The sequence below is a fragment of the Hoplias malabaricus genome, chromosome 15 (assembly GCF_029633855.1).
Source record: "Hoplias malabaricus isolate fHopMal1 chromosome 15, fHopMal1.hap1, whole genome shotgun sequence".
NCBI lineage: Eukaryota > Metazoa > Chordata > Actinopteri > Characiformes > Erythrinidae > Hoplias > Hoplias malabaricus.
In genome coordinates this window covers 16703657-16727938 of record NC_089814.1, presented here as the reverse complement: position 1 = coordinate 16727938, position 24282 = coordinate 16703657, and the positions used below count along the sequence as shown (strand labels likewise).

Here is a 24282-nt window from a genome sequence, read left to right as displayed (position 1 = left end):
AAGAGAATGTGTTCAGAGTGTGCTGCTATTGATCATGGCTTGGTTTAAACTCACTGATCTCAGAAGCACGATGCACTGCTGCAGGAATGGTCCTCGCTTTACTTAGAGGTCATGAATATTTGAAAAACTGACACTGGGGCATTACACAGTGGCAGAGTTACATTTTGAATATTCATGTCTAATTCATCAGCAGGTGCTACTCTGTGTGTGTGTGTGAGAAAGAGAGATAGTATATATAGAAGGAGACTTCTTGTTGGAATGTAATGTTAAATGTACAGATCTCTTCTTATGCAGGTTGCGATGGGTTTAAAAACAACCCACATTCACTCCCTTTACAGAGCACCAGTTCATCACAGGGTTTCGTACACCCATGTAGACACAGGGAGAACACATTGAACTCCCCTTGGTGACTTGTATATTATTATAGATGCAACTTTACAACAGGATTTGGTCAGAAACATCCAGCCTCCACAGTCCAGTGTTAACTTCACTATACAACTACACCCTTAAAGTAATTTTTTACAGACACTCCAAAGGGCTATGGATTTGCATATCTTTTCTGGGATTAGTTTTACATGAGCCTTTGATGTGTTCATTTTTTGCAGCATAACAAATGTTAACATGAGAAGAAAAATCCAGTTTTCTTGATATTGTGATAAAATTATGTTTAAAAACATTTGTTATATTAAAATAAGCAATATGAGATTTCAATAAATATTAACAAGTTATAAAAAAAAAAAAAAATTAAGCCAGTGGCAGATAGGTGCTTGACTAGAAGCTCTAAGCAATGCAATGCTATTCATACATAACTCAATGCTATTCATTATTGAATCATTATTGCAGATTCAGAAACATAAATCAAATGGCAAAAGATCCTTTTCTTTTGGTCTTGTGTCAGTGATTCTTCTGGTTGGAAAATAAGTTTTATCCAAGGGTTATATATATATTTGCAGGGCCAACATACAACCCTTGGACATATTCCAACCAGACGAAACACTGTCCAAAGATCAAAAGCAAAGGATATCCTGCCATTTTATTTATGCTTTTGATGAGACCAGTTGGGTTAAACAAAAGGCCAGTACGGGCCGCCAACCTGTAAACGCAAAATTATTAGAAACATTTGACACCCTACTGAGGGCACATATTGGCCATATACAGAGTATTACTGTGCTGCCCACATTTATTCTATATATTCAACCCACCTGAGGGCCACTTAACAGCCCATGTACCAACCCACCCAGAACGCATGCCCATCTCGAACCCAGCTGGCTCATGTTCACCCCAAGTGGTCCTCACTAAGGTGTGCTAGCAAGGTTCCTAGAAGAGTCCAGGCCGTTACTGTAGGAAGATGTGATAGAATCCCTAATCATAGCCTTCATTTCAGAGAAAATTGGGAAGAGCAGATTTATTTATTTATTTATTTTTGGCCACATAATGTGGAAGATTAGATTTGATTCCAAGTAAATGATCTGTTCATCATGAAGTTCACACCATGTAAAAGGCAGGGGGTAAAAAAAAAAAACACCCTGAAGCTTGTGGGGTTTTGTATTGACAGCAGGAAGTGCATTAGGAATAACACACTGAATAATGGTGTGACAAACAACAAACAGATTTAAAGGCTTTGGCAACTCTGGAACTTAATATAGTCATGCCAGTAAGGCTTTAAAGTCGAGTTGGGAGAAGAAAGAGGAGGATGAAGGAGGATAGAGGGGGTTAGGAGATAAAAGCGAGTGGGGCTGCTACGACAAGCTCGGGTTAGAGACATTGATTTGAACATTCACTGATAAAAAGTGACAAAGTGAGTGGCAGCAGAGAGAAGAACTGACTCTAATGCTTAAATGCTGAAGTAGTGTGACTTAAATGTAGATATAAACCTCTCCACACTCAGTGTGTTATATTTCACTATTTAAGCACCTGATGTGACACAAATGCACTTTCTACATCTGCTTTACATCATTTAACAATCAAAGCCTGACTCACTTTTCCTCCATTCCACTCCCTCCTCTTATCGAACATGCTTCACTTTCATAGTTCCATCAACCTACACCCGTCATCCAGAGCCCAAGTGAGGCCCCTGGAAACATGCTCATCTCATGAGTGAATTAAGCTATTTTACAGGTGTGTACAGGTTTCTATGCTCTTTAGTGATAAGCATGAAACTAAATGGGATCCTCTGAAGCACCTTTGAATGAAAGATCACCACACTCAAAGCCAAGTGTTGGCCAGAGGGGTATAAAGTTTCAATCTGTGGAGCAGTGGTACTGCTTTCTCTGGAGTGATGGAATTTGTTTGAGATTATGGAAAAGCAATTACTGAGTATTGGTGCACAAACTCACTCATGTCCTGAGGGCTAAATGCCATCAGGTCCTCACAGCAATGTTCCAACATCTAGCTATGATCTTCTCAGTAAAACTGCAGCAATACTTACTGCAGCAAAGGCAACACACTCCCTATTAATAGCCCTGATATTAGAAATGTTGGATGACAGGCTGTCCACAAATTTTTGGCCTTAAGGGCAAAGCAACAAAAGCAGCCTGTTAAACTGTAAGAGATGAAAAGTTATGTATGAGGTTGTTGCATAAAACCACACAAAACTCCTGTGAGTTTTAAGGAATAAAATTGGGGGAAAAAAAGTTTATGACCTCTTTAAAAATGACTGCTCTTATTACCTTTAAAACCACTATTTTGTAGATGCACGGTTTTGTTAGTGCAATGGTAAACAATGATTCAGTGAAGGAGAAGTGCTGACTAGGCCCGGATTTGCTACAAGCAGCACAAAGTTGTGCTTTATTACAGCAGTGACAGCATATCTTCTCATTGGCCACTCCTATGCATCTGTCACTAATAACGCCACACACATAGAGGTTGTCTTGTACAGTACAGAGAAGTGGCCCATTCAGTATCACCAACAGTCCCTGTTTGGCCATTTATATTTCCTGTTATTATTTCTAACTTGGTGATTCATGTCTTGGCCTACACAAACACACTTTACAGCTGTCCATGGTTAAGGGCAATGGGAAGCTGACAGTAAATCAATAGGTCCCTGTACGTTCAGAGTGCTGGCCCAGGCTTCATCCACTGATCACTCCAATCTTTGATGAATCCCACACAGTGAGCTGTGCACTTCTGACTCATAAATAGCAGTTTATTTTTAAATAAATATATGTTTTTTTATATTCTTATATTACTCCCATCAACATTTATTCAGATGCCCTTATCCAGTGGTGCACAACTCCAGTTCTGGAGGACCAGTATCCAGTAAAGCTTGGTGATTCCTTCGCTCACACACACCTGATTCAACTCATCTGTTAATTGACAGGTTTAAGGGTTGTGTTTTAGCAGAGGAATCACCAAACTTTGCTGGACACCAGCCCTCAAGGACCGGAGTTGTGCACCCCTGCCCTTATCTAATCACCTTGTGTGACATGTGTAGTTTTCTATTTAAAAAAAAAAATCATATATGATTCACACAAAAAACTCACTCCCAACGTTTAAAGAAAAATGATGAGACCTGAGAAAGCAGTGTGTTATTCTCCTTTTATTTCTGTTCCCAATGATAAGACCATGATGTTATGGTGAATTAGTATCTGCACATCTTCTAACTCTTTTACAGTTCCCTTTATCAAAATATTTAAAAAGAGAAATAACTTCACAGAAAATAGATATGAGATAAACACTATCATTTCCTGCAAAGCCTGTAAGATTAGTTCCACTCCACTCCAGCATGATCCCAATTATTAATGCATACATTTCTAAATTCTAGCACATTACACTTTAGCTTGAACAAGTTCGAATTCAGAAACAAGATTTAAAAATGTCACGAGAATTAAAATGCTTGACAGAGCATTCACTATGTAAACAGCAGGTACTTACATTGGCAAGCAAAGTTCATGTATCACCTGGGAAAGCATTTAAGACACTGATGTATTTCTACCACCTCCATTTACACAAAAAAAGCCTGGACATGTTTAGCTCAAAAATCCTGGGCAGTAATAATGAATGACACAGAAGACCTGGTAGGTGAGTGTGGTTGTCACAAATGAAAACACAGATTACCTCAAGTGCTTTTGAGACTTCACGTCTCACAAGAACCAAAACAAATCCCCAAAATCCCCTTTTGCAAGATGTGATAAAACATGTGGAACTGCATCTCCTGGTTTCAAATGTAAACAAGATTTAATGCAGTGGCCATGTGAAAGGGTTTGCCACAAGGGCACTGCTGTACAAACTACAGAAGAATAACTGCTGCGCGACCGCCTCAATAGCACTGATTTGAGGTGGTCGCTTCAGTTAAATATCCACTAGAGTGCAGTTACAAAACAGTGAAAGAAATACTGATTCTAATGTAGGAACAATTTGCAGCTTGTGCTTTGTGTTTCTGAACTACAATTCAAGTGATCTACCTGGCTTTTCTGTATCATTAAGAGCTTATGGGAGAAAAATATAATCAAATCTGTTTTTCATCCAAACTAGCAAAGCTGCCCAGAAGTTTTCTAATGGATTACAGATACAGCGCTGTTCAAGCATTCAAGTGTTAAGTGCTTTCAGCAGCCTGCTCTTACAAGTCTCACATGGATATTATTCATGTCTACAAAAGACACCACTTCAAACGAGAGAGCTCCACTGTCAGCACTCTGTTGTGCAAAGGAACAGGAAAGAACGCCGAGGAACATGGCTCCTCAGGCCATGATCCAAGGCTCGGGCAGCCTACAACAGGGAGGAATGTAACAAGAGCGATGAGATACATTTATGTTCAAGGGACAAATTGGAACAGTGACATGAGAAAGAGGTTTCTCTCTATTGCTCTGCTCTGATTGGATAAGCTGGGACGCTCCCTGGGTTCCGTAGACAATACTGAACAAGTCTAATCATCAATCCTCATTGTGATCAGTGGAGCTTGGCCAAGTCTGCCCCAGTGACTAGAGAGCTGTACTTCAACTCAGTGTAATGCACACTAGGAGACCACAGTCAGTGGATCAGGCTGTAAGTGCTAACGTGACTGTCTCTATTTACCTCCTGAGTGTGGCCTTGTGATTTAAGGTTGCTTTCTTGTCAAGTTAATGTTACTTTGGGGTCACATCTGCATTGTGAATGGTTTAACTTCTTGAAAGGCTGAAAAAGGGGACTGAAAAACCCCAAACAAACACAGATTAAATGAACACTGAGCTCAAGATCAAGATTTTGGTTAATTCAGCATTTTAGTGAAAACCCCCAAAAGAAGTGCTCCTGAAGTTAATGTACAAGTATAATAGGATAAATGTGATGCACTATTTCATTCTTTATGCAAAAACTAGGCTTGCTTTGATTACAGTCGACTCAATTATTGCTTGTTTTCCCCCCAATATAAATCTCTTTACCACTACATTCATAATTCTAGTTAGACAATTGACATAAACATTAATAGAACACTCACTCAACATTAATGTAACACTACTTTCCAGCGCATGGATGATTAGCGCTAGTGATTATCGTTACAAATGACAGATGATTATATCAGGCGCACGCAGACGACACCAAATGAACTCTGGCGTACTCCTGATGCACAAACAATAATTTCCAGATACATTAGGCAGTAACTATGTTCAGATCATTTGAGACAGTTCTCTAAAAATAGGCCTCATTCCCTCTTACTCAGTTCTAATAACTGTGTGCAAGTATATGTATGTATTCCTGTTCTTGTGTGTGTCTGTGTGTGTGTGGATGTGTTTGTAGGCTCTGGAGATGTTTATGCCAAGTTAATGTAGGGATTCCCCCAGGCTGAGTGTCTACTCAGTGATCTCCAGGATCAGGTCATCTCCCTCCAGGCTGCTGTCAGCTTTCACATAGATTTTGACCACGGTGCCGGACAGCGGCGAGTTAACCACAGTCTCCATCTTCATGGCACTGAGCACACACAGAGGCTGACCCTTCTCCACCTTCTGACCCTCCTTTACCTTCACTTCCACCACCTTCCCTGGCATGGGTGCCCCCACTTGCCCCCGAACATCCTTCAGAGCCTTCGGGTGGAAGTGCATCTCCTACGTGGCAGGGTAAAAGAAAAAGCTACAGTATGAGATTATGAACAGAATGTCATTAATTAAGATTTACCTGCAGATGGAGAATGTAATTCACTTTTACAGCACTGTCCTGAAATCAAGGCGGATTGGGTGAGGGAGGGAGGGGAGTGGTTTTCTACCCTCCAAAAATTACATATTGCAGTTTCTGCAGTGCTGAGCCCAGAGTAGCAGTGACAGAGGCTTTATTATCCCTACTACAGCTTAGAGGAGCATAACAATGATTTTAAAGCAGCTATTTTAAGGTCAAATATTACCTTGTATTCCTTTAAGTATATGAAAACAATCAAAGTGCTGTAAATGGGATAACCATAATACAACCAAAATAAAATATTGTAAAATACTGTGATGACATGAAAAATGAAGCCATTTCTCAAGCCTGTTTCAATGTTTGGCAAAATTAAAAGCAAAATGAAAACTAAAGAATGGAAACAGGTCTATAATTCCTCTGGGTCAGTCTCCACATATAGACAATTTATGTACACATGGATCAACAATAACATTATGACCACCTCCTTGCTTGTATATTCACTGTCCATTCTCTCAGCTCCACTGACCACAGCTGTGACTGGTCAGACCAGCGATGCATCTACACAATACATCTGGAGCCAATTAAACCATGAGGCTACAACATTATTCACCTTCAGTGTTGTGTGTTACACTCCATGTAAAGCTCTATGTAAAAGACATTTAGACACAGGTGTGCTTTATTTAAAACATCGCTTGTTTTTTCCCCCTCTATAACTGCATGTGAAAAAGTGTTAAGTGGCACAAAAAACAAAAACAAAAAAAAACATTGGAAACGTACAAAATATACAAACATGGCAATCCAGCACAAAATGTTGCATAGTAGTTTTGGTCTTGACCCACAGGTTAAGACACACTCGTGTAGAATACTGTTATATAAACTCTTTCTTGCATTGTACCATTGTATTGTTTTTGCCTGATTTAAATTTGATGCCGAGACAGGGGAATGTTTATCAATGTGTTGCATTAAGTCATCTTATAACCACAGGAGACCAACTGCTGTACCTTCGAAATTTAATTGTTTTCCCTTTCTTGCTTTATATAGGACTTCAACATTTCAGTGTCTTTCGTTGTATTTTTTTGTTTCATAATGAACCAGACATTCTTTTTAGTTTTGATCTGAAGGCATATTTAGCAACAGATTTTTTTTTTTTATCACAACCATGCTGTTATATGTGCAGAATATGTTTTGGCATTGTCCTACTGTAATCTGAAAGGCCTTTTCTGAAAAAGACATTGCCTGGGTGGCAGCATGTTGCTCCAAAACCTGTGCGTGTATTTTTATTATATATATTTACACACACACACAAACACACACACACACACACATACATATACATATATATATATATATATACACACACACACATACATACACACACACATTGTATGTCAATGCAAAAACACATATTCCCTGGACCATGTTGCTCTAATTGCTGCTCGTTATGGTTCTGTTCACATCTACAAGTTGAATAATTTTGTCAATGAGGAAATTAAAACAAGGACATTTGTTGGTATATTAGAAAAAAAAAATGTTGTAATTTAAGTTGCATTTGTGTATTATAAAAGTCCTTATTTGATCGGATTGTGAACAAGATAAAAATTAAAGATCAGACTTGCTAAAACACTTTACTGCAGTGGTGGTTGAATAATTCTGAACACAAGTAATATTTATTATTTATCATTAACTGCTGTGCCTACACAGATGTGCACATCACCCATGCCATTTGCACTCATGCACTGCCATGTAAAAATAAATAGGAAGATGGACAGATTTATCTAATAAACAGATCTTCTCCCTGCCCTGGAGAGTCTCTCAACACTTTTTTTTTTTCATAGAGGTAAAGGATCCCACAGGTGTTAAAAAGCCTGTTATATTCTGTTAGCCATATAAGCATTTTTGTCATGGGATCTAATAAAAAATGTAAGCACATTAAAATCCAATGCAGTCCTCTTGTGACTGAAGCTGCGCGAGTTATTCTTATATTCCGGCTTCAGTAATCATCTTATTTCACTCATGTTTCATTTCAGTGTGTTAGGGACTACAAGCACAAGCCATATCTTCCGTCTCTTTTTCCTCCTGTTTACAGGATAAATAATCGGATCCCACTTTTCCTGAGCTCCGAGCACTTATAAAAGTGCTGCCCATTGTGTTGGATTGTCAATGCAACCTTCTTCTCCCACTCTTCACACACTGAAAGCAACACCGCAGGAGAAATGCTAGCACAGGCTTCCAATATCCGTAGTTTCAGGTGCTGCACATTTTGATATTTTGGTGTGGTATATGGGGTACAAAGATAGTGGGGTCATTCTTCATCAATGGAAACCTCAAGGCCACTGGATATGCAAAACTACTACATGATGATGTGTTTTCCTCTTTATGCACTGAACCTGACATGTTCCCTGAGTATTTCCAGCAAGATGGTGCACCACCACATTATGGGTGTCAGGTCCAAGCATTCCAAGATGAACCGTTTCCTGGAACGTTGATTGGTCGTCATGGGCCAGTTGAATGGCCCCAAAGGTCTCCCGATCTGACCCCCTTAGACTTTTAGCTTTGGGGCCATATGAAGGCAATTGTCTATGCTGTGAAGATACGAGAGGTGCAGCACCTGAAACTATGGATAATGGAAGCCTGTGCTAGCATTTCTCCTGCGGTGTTGCTATCAGTGTGTGAAGAGTGGGAGAAGCAGGTTTCATTGACAATCCAACACAATGGGCAGCACTTTGAACACATTTTCTAAGAGGTCATAAACTTGTAAATAACTCAAGAAAGAATGAAGTTATGTTAAAACCATTAACACCATTGTTTTTCTTGTGAAATTCCCAATAAGTTTGACGTGTCACATGACCCTCTTCCCATTGAAAAAACAAAAGTTGGATCCAAAATGGCTGACTTAAAAATGGCTGCCATGGTCACCACCCATCTTGAAAATTCTTCCCCCTCCCATATACTAATGTGCCACAAACAGGAAGTTAATATCACCAACCATTCCCATTTCATTAAGGTGTATCCATATAATTGCCCCACCCTGTACATGTTAACATAATTGTACGAACTGGACACCTTCTAGAATGTCTCCAAATTGGCGCTTTCTATCGCTGCTATTCTGCTGTACTACCGTGTGTAGCTTTTATCCCTGCTGCTACTTTGCTGTACATGCTGCCCCAATGTGGCTGCTATATCCACTGTATTGCCGACTGCCTTCCCTGTTGTTACTCTGCTCGCCGGCCGATATCTCCACTGGTACGCCGTTAAACACGCAGATAGAGTGTTGCAGCTATTTCTGCTGTACTTCTGCTGCACTGCATGGACTTAATCCATTCAGGCCTGTTCTGTATTTTTTTGTGTTGTATTTGCTCTGTTTATGTCTTTCACTCGCTCCCCATAGCTTGGTGATTATCTGCATAGCTAGCTCACTCACTAACGGCTCCTAAGCTTTAGCTCACCAGCCTCTTCGACTCAAAGAGGAGGCATGGCTTTGGCAGCCTTGTCATTAGTCAGGATAATAGTGACATAAGCATTACCCACTTTTAGGACTGGCCATTCTACAGAGAGAAGAGCAATACTGGTCATTTTTGAGGAGAGCTTTATCATATTTCTGTTTTATGTTTTTTTTTTTTTATTTATTTAAACTTTGCTGAATGTTTCACATAACGCCCAAGTTTAGAATTATAAAAAAAAAAAAAAACCACGAAATTACAAAATTGGTTCTAAAGGGCTTTAAGCTGTGCATTGTGGAAGGAGGCCTTTTTGTGGGAATCAAACCAATGACCTTCCAGTACTAACCCTATTCTGTAACCATTAGGCCAAGGCTGGCCCCATCCACCAGAAAATATGTATAAAATTAACAAAGTATGTCTCCTTGTAAATGATTAGTGTGATATGATCAGTTCCTCAGCTCCTCTTTAGTGACTGAGACAGACGAACAAAGCTCTGTTCAGAAATGTGACATAGATAAATGTGTCAGGGATCCATATGTTTTTTTTGTTTTGGTTTTTAACATCTAGACAAAGACTTTAGTCTTTACTACTGAATAACTTAGTAGTGTGGGATTTTTTATTTATTTATTTTTTTATAGTTTTCCTAACCTGTCTCTGTTGTTTATAACCAGTCATGTCACTGATATTTTGCCAGTCAAAGTTATTACTTGGGGGATGTTCCAACGTGGGTTTTTTTTTTTTAAATTGGTCTCAACCCTGTCCCATACATATTATTTTAAGGTGCCAACATCAAATCCAGAATTTGTCTTTACTTGTTTATTTACTGTCTGTACTATTTTCAATTAAATACAGGGTTTTAGTTATTTTCAAACCACTGTGTTCTTTTTTCAATTTACATATTACCACAGTGTAACACATTTTTGGAAACTGGGTTTTACATTATTCAATGTTGATTTAAGCATAAAAATGGAGTCTAATAATAACGGAAATGTACATTTACCTGAAGCTTTTAAATGTAACAGGACTTCTGTTTCAGAATTTTATGGCACATGCATTGTATAGTATCCACCATATTGGCAGTCTGCATTCAGAAAGGAAACAGCCAATATAGCCATTCCTGACTTCTAAAATATTGTCGCACAGGCAGGGGTTGAAGAAGCTGCTGACTCTAAGCTGCCACCTGTTATTTTATATATCGTCACTGTCCAAAGAAAAATGTGTATCTGCACTTTTGTTGATTTATAGATTTGGACACAGCAGCTGTCCACATTGTGCAAAAATTTCATGATGTCATAGAAATGCTCAAAAATGGCTTCCAATTAAATATTTTTTACATTGCCCTCCAATGAAAGTTAAAGATTTTTACTTCCCCTGCAAAATACCTGTTTTGTTCTTCTTTGGACAATGACAATATTGTTGGTAGAGGATAAAATGGGTGTGAACAGGAGCAGTTGTCATATTGTCACGAGTAATGTTCATTTCCCTTGACTTCAGAAATTAAAATTATTAGTGAATAATAAGGAAAATTATATTGTAGTGAGATTTACCAATGAATAAAGTGTAACAGGCATTTACCTTAATAGCCACGGTATCTTTCACTAGCACAGATCTCAGCTGGCCATTGAGCTCAAAGAAAACCTCTCTCTGTCCAGCGTTGTTCAGATCCCCCAAAGCCAGAGCTTTGATGTGAAGCGTTTTGCCTCTCTCCAGCTCCACCTGAGGAAAAATAATAATTATGGGGAAAAAAAATGGGGAAATTTAACAAAACAATTTTCAGTTACAAGTTAGCATATGGAAAATTTCACAGTGATAATCTTAGATTTATAAAAAAAACACTTATCTATCACTTTGTGAAAGAAAAAAATCTAATATTTTATATAAGAATTATATGTGAGTGGACTGACAAAGTTGTGTCAGTTTAAGTAAATAAATGACATGAGGATTTGTTGCCCACAAATCAGCCAACAGCAGCAGTTTAGAGTCACCTCAAATTCCTCTGCAATCTTGGGACCATCCAGAAAGAGGCGAGTATCGAGACAATCAACCGGCCCAAATGTCATAGTAAACTCCTTAAACTCTTGGAAAACCTTTGGGTACATGGCTGCTGACATTACATCCTCTGGAGTGATGTAACTCCCATGCACTTCTCGCAGTTGCTTCTCCAAAGCCTTAAAGTCCATAGGAGGCAATGAGGCACCAGGGCGACCCTCTACACGAGGAAGAGACTTCAACACCTGCATCAGACACACACCACAGACAGAGCAGAACTGTAAACATGCACTGCGACAATGTGATTCAGATCTGTAAGTTTTGAGGGCATGTTTTGTTTTTTGTTTTTAAATCACTTTATTTTAAGCTCAATTTAATAAATAAGTCAGTTGAATGTCAACTCAAAGACAATGAGTATCTTCAACATCTACAGCATTTTTCACTGGCCATTCTCACAAAGCACAAATAAAAACAAAAAGCTAAATTCACAAAAAGAGAGCTGAATTCATTAATTAAAGAGTGATTTAGTCCTGTATCATATCTAAATGACAAACATTGTATTAAACTGGAGATCTGATAATTCACTGAATCATAACTGCACCAAATCGATCAGAGATTTAGAACACTGCGCCAGACATATCCGGAGATGTGTAACGCATCTCAGGAGGATGCAAGATGGGGATTAACAGCAACATCCTAATCATTCTGTAATACAGTTTAAAGCCTCAATATGCACAAGTGGCTGAGGTGGAGAGCTTAAAAATCCCTGAGAACCCCTCATAAAAAACCTGCAAGTATTTCTATTTGATTGTTAGCAGGAGCTCAATTAATCTCCTCTCTCTTCATTTCATTTGCTTGTTTTTAAGAGGTTGGAACAACGAACTGCATATTGGCCTCAAAGGCATGATTTGATTGGTAGTGCTTATGACCGAAGATTAAACTTAAATATTTGATGTGGGCATCACTGTGTCCTCCTTGGTAACAAAAACAACCCCAAAATACAGTTCAGAAAGGAAAAAGCACAGAAGTTCTCTTCAAGTGACTGTAGAAAAATAAAAGTTGGGGACAAATAAGGTGATATATAGTTTTCTTTTGGTACAATCCCTCAAACTTGCCAAATAAATTGATTTTTGGAGTTGTGGTTATGCTGATTTTTTTTTGTGCCTTTGATTTCTCTGTGTCAACATTAGGCAGGGCATTCCATTGCTTTTACTGGAAGACGCCTTGGATTGGGTGAGTAATTAAAGATATATAATCACTCACATCAGAGCAGAATTTGTCAAGAAATCACAGTAAAAAAATGGTTGCCACAATAAGAAAGTTCCTAATGTGTAACATTTAAAATATTATGAAAAATTATTATTTTTATTTAGATAACCTCAAGTTATGTATTCTTTGATGGGAGACACAACCCCAAATTACAATGCATGCTGAAATAATAAATTCTTTTCCATGGACCAACCCTGACTCAGAAGAGTCATCCATTCATTCATTCATTATCTGTAACCGCTTATCCAGTTCAGGGTCGCGGATGACTCAGAAGATGGTTTGTATTAATGCTACAACATTTAAGACAGATGGGGGGGGGGTGGCCAATGCAATGGATTGTGTTCGTTATCCATGAAATATGCTAAGCAGATGGCCTATTTATTTTGAACTAATGTGCTAAATAAATTAACCAAGTGGCAGCCTGGTCTGCAGACAAAGCGGTGGGGATGCAAGGCATTGTTTGCGGGTGATGCCAGACAGAAATTTGTCTGGGAAACAATTGATCTTGTGAAGGGAAGAGGCTGCTGGGTAATTGGGGCACGCATGGCAATTGGGGCGGATGCGGGCTTTCGACACTTCTCCCTGACAAGCAAAAGACAGCATGACTGTACTCCAGAGATAGATGAGAGGGTGGAGCAGCCTCTAAACAAAACAATTAGGGAGAGGGAGAGAGAGAGAGAGAGAGCAAGAGAGAGAGAACAAGCCGAGTGTAATTTAACAATCAAAAACTTTCCTGCTTCCACTTCACTTACAAAGAGAACAGGATTTGCAGTAACGTGGCCGACACAAGAGGATACACTTGTTAAAGGTTGCTGAAACTTTGAAAATAGATATTTCTGATGAAAAATAAATAACAACAACAAAAAAAACAAAACAAAAAAAAAACCCTACAGTACTTTTGGAAGACAACTACTGAACTTGAATGCCCCCCCCCCAGTCTGAATAAGCATTGTTTTAAATTATATTATGTGCGAATTTAAATCAATACAGTATTCATACCCTCAGCAGGTTTGCTGGGGTTCTAGCAAGCTTACCTTAGACCTGAAGGGCTCAGGGAAGCCTCCATGGGGAATGCCAATATATCCCTGCAGGAACTCCACCACAGAGAGGGGGAATGACAGCTCATCCGCTCGCTCCTCCACCTCTGCACGGGTCAGTGAGTTCTGCACCATGAACTGGGCCAGATCACCCACAATCTTTGAGGAAGGAGTCACCTGGACAGAAGCGATATATGGAATGAAGTATATTCTACATAATTCTAAGCTTTTATTTCCTCCTGAGAGGTAGAGTTGAGCAGTATATTGGTAACACAGTATACCGCGATATTTAAAAACTTGGAAGGTATTTCAGAATGAAGGTGGCATTTATTTATGACATATGTATAGTGTAACCATACTCTAACCATACTCTTATTTCACAATAACAGCGCATTTTATTCACAACCACTGAATCACACTGCTAAGCCATTGCTAACAATTCTCTTTACATTGCAGCTATCCACTAATTTTTCAGCACTAAAACTTCAGCTTATATTTCAAACCAATTCTTCTGTTTACTTTAAGAATACAGATAAAAATCACGTACACGTTATACTTGTTGTCACTGTTCTAAAAGTAAGCTTAACTTATTTCTTGTAATAAAAGGAAACTGAGGGCAGTGACTGCCACTAAAGAAAGCTTAATTCAACAGAAATATAAAATATAATATTAATGAATGTAGATTTAAGTGAAACAAATATAATGACCCAAGAATTATCCTCAATCTGAAAGAGCATGAAACAAGACACTATGAACTAATAAACTAAATCAAAATTAAAGGACTTGAGAGATGAAGCCAGGATAAAAATACAAGACAAACAATTAAAAAAAGAAGAGAGAAAACAGATACCAGTGCAGAGAAAGCCAACTGGAGATGCAGTTGCTGTAGTAACAGTCCTTACTTTAGCGTTTGTTCAGTCACATTTGTTACTGTGACGTAGCAACAAGCTACTTGATGAGGAACTATAACCTGGTGGAAGGATTTGCCAATTTTAAAAACTTATTGATGCCACTTTCACAGCTCAGTTTATTTCATACGCATTACCTGAAATGTTGTATAAAAGCAGTAGAACAAATGAGGTTGTGAAATAACAGCATGGTTGAGCTGGACTACAGCTCCACATCACAGCCATGCTGTTATTTCACAGTAACACACTCCCTCTCATGTTCCATTGCTTAATTAAGGGAGTCACAGGGAGGGGATGCTGTGGGAGCATCACACCCTGAAAACAGGTGAGGAATTAAAAAAATAAATAAATTAAACATAAAAAAACCCACAAGCCCAGTAGCCCATCGCAGTTGAGTTTAACGCTGAGTTTAGGTTAAAAGAGAGATGTAAACAAAATAATCAGAATGTCCTTCGCTCAACTTTATGCTCACAGGTTTGAGGCTTTGTTCTCTAAATGTGTTTTTGGGCCTCGATTTGCTGGAAAATCATCTGCTGTGGTGTACTAAAGAAAAAGTGCCTGTTAGCTGGCCAGCTATGCTTCTAAATGGAGAACCAGTTTTATTTAGCTTATTTTCAAAAGTTTCTCCAAGACCAGTGGCTGAAATTTGCTCTCAGAAACAGGTTTATTTCATGTATTAGTGTGCACTGCCAGGCTGCGCTGAGCTGAACTGAATTGCACAGTGCAAAAACCCTTCACTTGACCCACACTCACAGACATGAGGCACAGGCAGCAGGACAGTGCAACCCTCCACTCCCATCCCACGCTAATACCATATGTATCACTTGCACAATGTACAGTGACGTATGTCCGCTTTCTGAATGGCACATCTGTTTACTTCCGACAAGCGCCTATCAACCCTTACACTTTGGATCTCCTCACTTGTTTCATTACTTTACATCGACTTTGCATATAGTATTTTTATAATTAGTGTTTTAATAATTGTAGTGTATTTTAAATTATTTGTTGTTTTTTTTTCGCTGACTAATTAAAAACATCTCCAATTTTAGAGGTTTTCACTTTGTTACATGTGTTAAATGTGGGCATTAATCTCTACCTAATTCATAGGAGCTAATATCAAAATGACTAATGAAAAGCTGAAAAGCCTTGGGAAAAAAATCAGTTTCTTTAACAAGTATTTCCATTGGCTGTTAGACCTGTCCATCAAAACACAACTTCCCCACCTCCACGCTCTCCCAGTACTGTTTGAGTGTCCAGTTACGTTTACTCACCTGAAACATTAGACCAGCGTGGTTATAACTGATCTCAATAAGGATTAAATATGCTGATTTCCATCAAATATAGTAATGATAGTCTCTGCTTTTGCTAAAACATGGATTCATAGTGGCAGTGTTTTAGGAGAATACGCTGCAGACTGTGGTTACATGGAGGTGGACGCGGCTCATTGGAATCCACTAAAAGAAATCCGTGATTTTCAGTATTTTTTAATAATAAATAATAATATAGAGACTATGTATAAAATCAATATAAACTAATGAAACAAATGAGGAGATCCGAAGGGTAAGGGTTGATAGGCGCTAGACAAAACAAACAGACGTGCGGAAAGCGGACGTACGCCTGTACATTCTGCAAGTGGTCCATACCTTGTTAATATTTTGAGACAGTATGACAGTTTGAAAAATGTGGAAACCACCCATCCTTTCTTTGAGGTTTGTATGTGAACCAGCCTCTTGCTGTCCTTTGGAAATAAGAAGACTATCTGAAATATAAAAAAAGAAATGCAAGGTAATCCTTTGTAAAGTTAAAATGATGCATTTCCTGACAGAATGAATAGCATGTTTTTTTTTTACTTTTAGTTTTCTCTCACATTTTCTACTACAATAACTCTGTTCAGATATGAGCAAGTCTATTTCTTCCATTGTGAATTAGCAGACTGTTATAGGTTGAATAAAAGCATAGAACTTTTTTTATATTTTATATTATGTTCTCAAACCTAATTTCAATACAGTTCAGTTTTCATAAATAGACTAGGCTACCTTTGGAAAGCTTGAAGACTGTTAGATCAGCATGCCCTGATACAACCCTGAAACCAGACTCCTCCTCCTCCAAGCTGACATGGGTGATATGAACTAACCACAAAATATGTGAAAAGGTAGAGGCGTGGGAACACAGAGTCGTGACTATGAGAAAAGCTTTACATTCACTTTAACAAAGGTGGAGGAGGAAGAAATGAGGAAACGGAGAATGGCGTGGTGGTAATGAAAACTAACATTAGCGTGACAGCGGCTAACTCAGAGACGCTACGCCTCTGGCTCAGCTCGGCCTCTGATATTGACAGCATTAACAGGGAGGGGATACGGGGGAGGAGGCAGAACAGAGCGGCAACTATCTCAGATCATTTAATTAAGCTGTGGGAAATGAAAAACAGCAAGGCGAGACCAAACGCTCACAGATGCCATTGATTTGGATGGGGGTGGGGGGTGGGGGGTGCATTTGGGTAGATAAGCTTTGCTTACAGCGACCCATTTGATCTGTCTCTGGGCCAGAGACTCAGCCACAGGATTACACCCCTCCTCTGTGGTGTTAATGCCATTTTTCTATTTATATAGAGTGACTGAGACGGCTGCCACTGGAGAGTGACAAGAGTGAAATATAGAGAAAGAGAACACGCGAGGAGAAGAAAGTCAGCGGCCAATTAAAATCTCAGAGTCAGAAATGAGCTCTTGGGTCTGTGGTTTTCATGATCTGGTGAATGTTTTCATGAATTGTGCAGAATGTCTTTCAGCACAAAAGATGATAATTAACTTTTATTACAGTTTAGAGGCCATGCTACATATGTGAATAGGTTACATGAAAATCATGAGATTTAATTATAGCATATGTGTGTTTTTAAATGTAGAGCTGAAGTCAAATTGCCTGCCAGTGCCATAACAGCTGTTTTTGAAATTCTTGCAACAAGGTCTGACACTTGTGTTAATCGAAACATTTTAAAGCTACATACACGTGTGTTATTGTTGTGATAAATCTGCCATAGATCTATAATATTCTACATGGACAACGGTATCGGGACCAACCTAGCTACTGAATTAAGGTGTTTCATTCTCTCTCTCATTGCCACCAGTGTGAATAATAGAGCACCTAGCATTACAGCATGTTTTTAAGAATCGTTCGAATGTGGTTCTGTAATGGGACGCCACTGGTACGTTTGGGAAATTTCTTCCCTCCTAGATATTCCATAATCAACTGAGTGGTATCTTTGTAAAGTGGAAATGTTCATGAACACAAAGTCAGCCACAAATGAAGTTCAATAGACAAATCTGCTGAGAGAATGTTACCTGCATGACTGCATTGTGGCGACTACAGTTTGGTGGAGGAGGGATAATTCTATGGGGTTGTTTTTTTTCAGGGGCCACTTTGTTCCAGCACAGGGAAACCTTAATCCTTGAGCATACCAATACGCTTTGGAAAATGTTATGCTCTCAGCTTTTTGGGAACAGTGTGGGGAAGACCTTTTTCTTCATGACTAGGGTGGGTTGGGAGGCAACTCCAAGTTTAAGGGGATGACATAAAAATGCAGGTGACCCAATAGAATAGAACATCTACATGACACTTATGTAAATCTTTAGTGATGTCTGACATACATATATTTACGGAAGCCCTAAAGGGCAACATAAAATTGAAAGTTTAATATATGTTCCCGAGACTCAGTTCCATATTAATTTTTATTCTGCCCGTTATACACACACCAGAAACCATTTCTAATGTACTATTTTAGCAATAAAAACAATTTTTTTTCCCTTCTACTAGTGAGGTATTTATGGTGCTTTTCCACTGCATGGAACCTACACGACTCGACTCGGCTCTTGCTTTTCTACTGGCCATATCTGGTAGCTGGTCCCTGGATCCATGTACTTTTTCAGTCCCTGCTCACGCCGGGTTCCAACCATGCCAAGTAGGTACAAACTCTGGTGTAAACCCTACAAAGCGATGATTGGCCAGAGAAACATGTCAGTCACCACGAAATTCAATCCAGCACAAACTCGCTGCTTATAAAATCTTTTAAGTTACAGCAGTTTTAACATTATTATTGGACTCAAAATGGCAGCTTGTAAATTTACCCATACTATTCCTGTTAGACACTGGGTTTTGCGACGTCACTTGCTCAATTGCACGGAGGAATGTGCTAGTGGAAAAGCGACAAGCTTTAGGCGAGCCAAGCCAAGCCAAATGGAGTTGGACCCATGCAGTGGAAAAACACCATAAGCGTGTTATACCAGTTTTGGCCAGCTGATTGTTAATTCAATTAGCCCTCATAGGTTCATTGAAATGTTTGATGAAGAAAAATGATATATATTTACATTGTTTATATCTCTTCTATCTCTTACCCCTCCAGACTTTTGAGCAGTAGATAGGTGCTAAGAATTAGCAGGATGTATCAGCTTTGACGATAAGCTGCCCAAATCTATAGACTTTCCATGGCAGAAACAAGAGCAAATTAGCCATCATACAGCCACAGGAGAGACTAATTATTCTGTTGTTCTTAATTATAAATATAAAAGTGATAAAAAATTAACAGCAGCTGAAAATTCTCTCCTTTGGCTGTATGATGGTCAATTTGCTTGTGTTTCTGACATGGATAGTCTGTTGGACTGCTTTTTGTCATATATATATATATACATAAATAAAACCATCATTTTCGTTTACAGGACTACTCGAATCAATTTTGGTGATGACCTACTAAGAAGTTGAAGAAAATTTTTAAAATACTTTTATTAGAGCCTAATATCATTCTCTTTGACATAATTTTTTTTTTGGTTATGTGTGAACTGGGCTATGTGGGGTAATTAAACAGACACCTTATGTATTTACGTTACTGGACTTCTTCTAGACCAACTTATCCAGCACAAGTATGGTTATATTTTTATTCATGCAACATTATTATATATCTGCATTTTTGTTGAAAAATCCAAAAAAACAAAAAAAACAAAAAAAAAAAAACACCCAGAACCTGTGGTCATATTTACTGCATGTATTATAGGAACATTCCAGACCATTATACTGCACTTTTGTTTTTTAAGTAAATGGCTTAAACGTTTTTTTGGCTCTAATGGATGTTGTGGATGTCTAATGGATTTTTTCGATTAATCAATGTCATAGAACTGTCTCAGTCAAGAAGGCATATATGCTGAAGACAGGGTAGAATAATTATGGCCATTTGCACCCACATTTGTACTTTGAAATAAGAATTAAAAGGAGTTTGTAGATCTGGCTAATCATATGCACCTAATGAAAATAAAATCTTTTTCCTCCTTTACAGAAAAAAGGTAGAGAAACCTCAAGGAAGGGGACTTTTATACTGTCATGTAGAATGTATTTCTATTAAATAAAGATATATATGTAAATTTGTGTATGCGTATGTGGGTATATGTATAAAGAAGAAAATACATTTCTCACAATGTGTTCTGTCCTAATCAGCAACATCAACTCAACCTCATGATTATTAGGGTTCTCAAAATTACTTATATCTCATTATGCTCATCACTCACTTTGATGAGGTCTCCCAGCAGTTTGTTGGCTTCAACATAGGCCTTCTTCACCTCCTTAAACTTGTTGCCAAGGCCCATGCTGTGAGCCTGGAAGTGCAGGTTAGTATACTGCCCTCCTGGGATTTCATTCTCGTAGATGTCCGCATTGCCAGATTTCATGGTGGCTGTGCAGTCAAACGGAGCGTACAGACCACGGGTCACTTCCCAGTACTCACTGTAGTCAAACACCTTCTCCAGAGAGATACCTGAATAATGAAAGAGGAGGCAGAGGGAAGAAGACAGACAATAAAAGTTCAAGTCACGGACTGAGTGAATGATAATTGGAATCTCTTCACGTTTTTGTTACACTTACAAAATTTTGTCTTTGATAAATGAATGCATAAGACATGTACCATACTGAACAAGTACCATGAGACACCAGACTACAGGTTTCAAAAAAGATATTTACTAGGAAGAACAAAAAAAGTATAAAAATTTGTTTAGAATTTGAAATCTAGATGAATGGCTAAAGTTGACGAATGCGTAAAATTGTAAATCATAGCTTAATAAAATTACCCAGACCCTGCTCAAATGTTACTGTGTGATATAGACACATGCAAAATGTTTTGGAACAGAGTGAAATTTGGAACATAGTAGAATATTGAAAAACATGAAAAATCTGTTTGGTAGTAATAGACTAGAGTAAGGCAAGGGTGGATAAAGTATCTGAAGTGCAGTGTCTTTTGTTCTTTTTAAGCCCCCTCCCTACCAAATCTGAGGAAGGAAATGGCAGTAAAACAAATAGCTGTGTGAGATTAACATTTAATTATTAACAATCAGAAGCTGTTGAACACACTGCTAGCTGTGAGTTGTAATCAAGCCTGCTCCACTGGAATCTTTTGGAGTGTTTAATCAGGAGTGTGAGGGTGTGGAAAAAGGGTTGGGGTGGGAATGACAGGGTAGAGATTGCCTCCTGCCTTTCTCAGTGCCATCACTTACCAGCAGTAGTCAATTAATCAATCGACAAGGCGCTTCATTCGCAACCGTTTACACGCACGTTTAACCCACTCACCCTCCCTAATTACTCCGCACTGTGATCACAATCGAGCTACAGAGCCTCAGACAGCGCCACACACAAACTCACAGACCAGAACTTTCCCCTACAATTAAAAGTGACAGTAAACACTCCAACACTATTGTTTTGTCCCAGTTGTACACTCAGCAGAAACATTAGAAGGTATATACTTTAGCAATAAATGGGGAGAGTTATGGTGTATATAAACACGGCTCATCGTTCCAACAGGGATGCCATTTGCAACAGCACAAAACCTACAGCAGGAGAGTAAATCACCTATTTGAAACAGCAATTGGTCCTTTCATCACTTTAATGTTATAAACTAAGGGTTGGCTATATGGCCCTAAAATATCATGATATTTCAGGGTATTTTGGAGATAACAATATTCTTGGCAATATAACAAAACACTGAAAAATGCTTTTATTAATTTCAAGAACACACTATTGCAAGTAAAATATTTAATATTAATTACATCAAATTAAATATATTTAATATATAAATATTATAAATAGGTTTTATATCTTAAATATTTCATTTTACTAAAGATGTAACAGTTTTAAATATTCAGTAGTGACAAGAAAAATTAAACATTTGCTTATTTTGTAAACAATAGTAACTTACTAAGATACTGATTTTGTATAAAATAAATATAGCATATAAATCTAACAACAAAATTCCAGAAAATATAGTGTGCATATAAACAGCAAATATAAACAATTATAGAAAAAGTAACCTTAAATCTTCACAGTAAATAAAAAAACAAATACAGAATAGTTGTTATACTGAGTCATTACGCAAACAAGTCAGAGAATCACTTTTCAGAGGATGAATGAATGAAATAAAGGTAAAGGGTAAATAATATAGCTATTTAAGAGCACACCAGTAACTAAAATAAATTAAAAATGGCTAAGATATGTTGAAGGTATTTTTAACAACATATATTTAAACAACATTATATTACTTGGCAAAAGCAGCTTGTCATGATCATATAAATATGTATGTAATTACTACCAAAACTGAATTAAATATTGAACAATTGCTCATTTTACAAAACTGCACTTTGCAGCCTTTTTTGTAAATTCCTTTTAGCCATGGTAAATTTACATTACACACTGTTGCAAATGGTTTACTGCTTTAGTAAACAACTGTGACACAGCATGGTTTTTACTCTCTTTCTCAACATGTTTTTCCTTAGTTACACATGCTTAGTTACACTTTTAGCTGTTGTAATAAAATGCCATGGTCTCCAGGCACTATTGACGTAGGTGGGCTATATAGAGACTACTGCTACCCAATAAACATCCCCTACACATTCATCAGAAAACGTAAACTGCTCCCACACTCCTACTTGAGCATAATTAATTGGTGCCATATGTGGTTCAGCAAAAATTACTTTATAATCAAACCAACAGATTTCTTCAAGCTGCAAATGACAGAGAAGGAAGTATTGTGCTAGTGGTTTTATTGAAAAAAATTAAATGTTTGTTTATTTTAATATTTCTACCAAATGCTAAAATGTCCAAGTCAAAGCCACTATATAATTGCTAACATGTTTTGACATGTCACCACTTATTTTTGTGGTTTTTCCCTTAAGTATAAAGTATTAAGTGAAGATTAGCCATGGAAATTACTTAAGTGTGTTGCATAAAACTTCTCAGATGTTTCACTTAACTAAGGGAGAACAGTAAGGGATTTACTGTAGTGACTGAGTTTTTGTTTTTTTTTTTGCAGCAAAGTTCCACTGTTTCCATGACAATGACAATTATGCTGCAAACACATGGAAAGCCAGGTGTTCTGATGAGTATATAACCTCTTGATCAACCCGGGACGCAAACTCAGCTACTTTATCTAGCTGTTGGCAGAGAGCAACTGTCACTTGATGAACGACCCAGCATACGGAAGACTTGTGAACATGGAAAAGTTCTCCTACCACTCACACATCTGGAGCTATAAATCTACAGGTAATGTGTGGTTACGCTGTGTAGAATGTCTGAGGTAATCTTCTTCAGATCATTTTCTCCATCTCGAAAAACTCTCCTAGGTACATGATCATCTTCAAAAACCTCAAGGTTTTAAGGTGAGGATTTGCATTCCTTAAATAATTCTAAGGGAATTGACAATTAAGGAAATCTATGCAACTCAATGGTTTTTAAGGGATTACTTAAGGAAACATTTAAGGGGTTATGACAATTTCCTTTAAGAAAGTCCTTAGGTACCACTTAAGGTGTTTTTTCTTGCAACACACTAAACTTCTGACACACTTGGGATGTTTGAGGGAAATCTTAAAGTAAATTTTCACTTAAGGTGTTTTATGCAACTGGGCACAGGTCTTTATTCCATGGACATCTCCATTTTTTTTTTAAACACTATTTCCTGACAAGTCTGGCTGGACATTTCAGATCACTGTTGTTGGAAGGTACTCTACCGCTAGGCCAAGTTTCTTGCATACTGCCGGCTGCTTTTATGCAGAATGTTAATGTAGGCTTCTCTTTTTAGGATGCTGGCCAACTGGCTGGAAGCACCCCTCAAGCACTATATTCCCATCACCATGCTTGATCCCCACAATGTACTTGGGGTTGAAAGCTTCTCATATCTTTCCCCAAACAATGTCCCTTCTGAGATTCTTCATGGAGTGCAACTCATTTTACATTTTGATTATGCTCTGCACTGTGGCCACTAACACCTAAACACATAGACATGGCTTTATTAGCTTCTGGTTGCACACACTGTGAGCAGCCACAATGTGTAACTGGAGGTCCACACTATCCTCCTCTGTGGTTGACTTGTAACTGATTAGAGAACTATAGCATCAACTGACCTTAAGATATATTTAATCAGAATGCTCTGTTCTAGGACACATCAGAAATTACCATGATTATTTTAAACTAAATTGTTGAAATAAGGTTATAACCGACAACCTAGGATAAAAGCTTGAGGGGATCACACAAAACAAG

At 38.1% G+C, this 24282-nt stretch overlaps 1 protein-coding gene across 2 annotated transcripts in view; it reads right to left on the bottom strand.

Moving 5' to 3' along the window:
* Positions 1-3536: 3536 nt before the first annotated feature.
* The window catches only part of pcxa (pyruvate carboxylase a), a 172607-nt gene continuing 151861 nt past the window's right edge, over positions 3537-24282 (bottom strand). For both annotated transcript variants that reach the window (XM_066645625.1, XM_066645627.1), the window contains 5 exons: positions 20274-20518; positions 13817-13996; positions 11510-11758; positions 11100-11240; positions 3537-6017 (listed from right to left, as the gene is read on the bottom strand). In XM_066645625.1, the coding sequence (XP_066501722.1) occupies positions 5766-6017; positions 11100-11240; positions 11510-11758; positions 13817-13996; positions 20274-20518 (1067 nt within the window). In that variant the 3' untranslated portion in view covers positions 3537-5765. The remainder of the gene's footprint in view (positions 6018-11099; positions 11241-11509; positions 11759-13816; positions 13997-20273; positions 20519-24282) is intronic.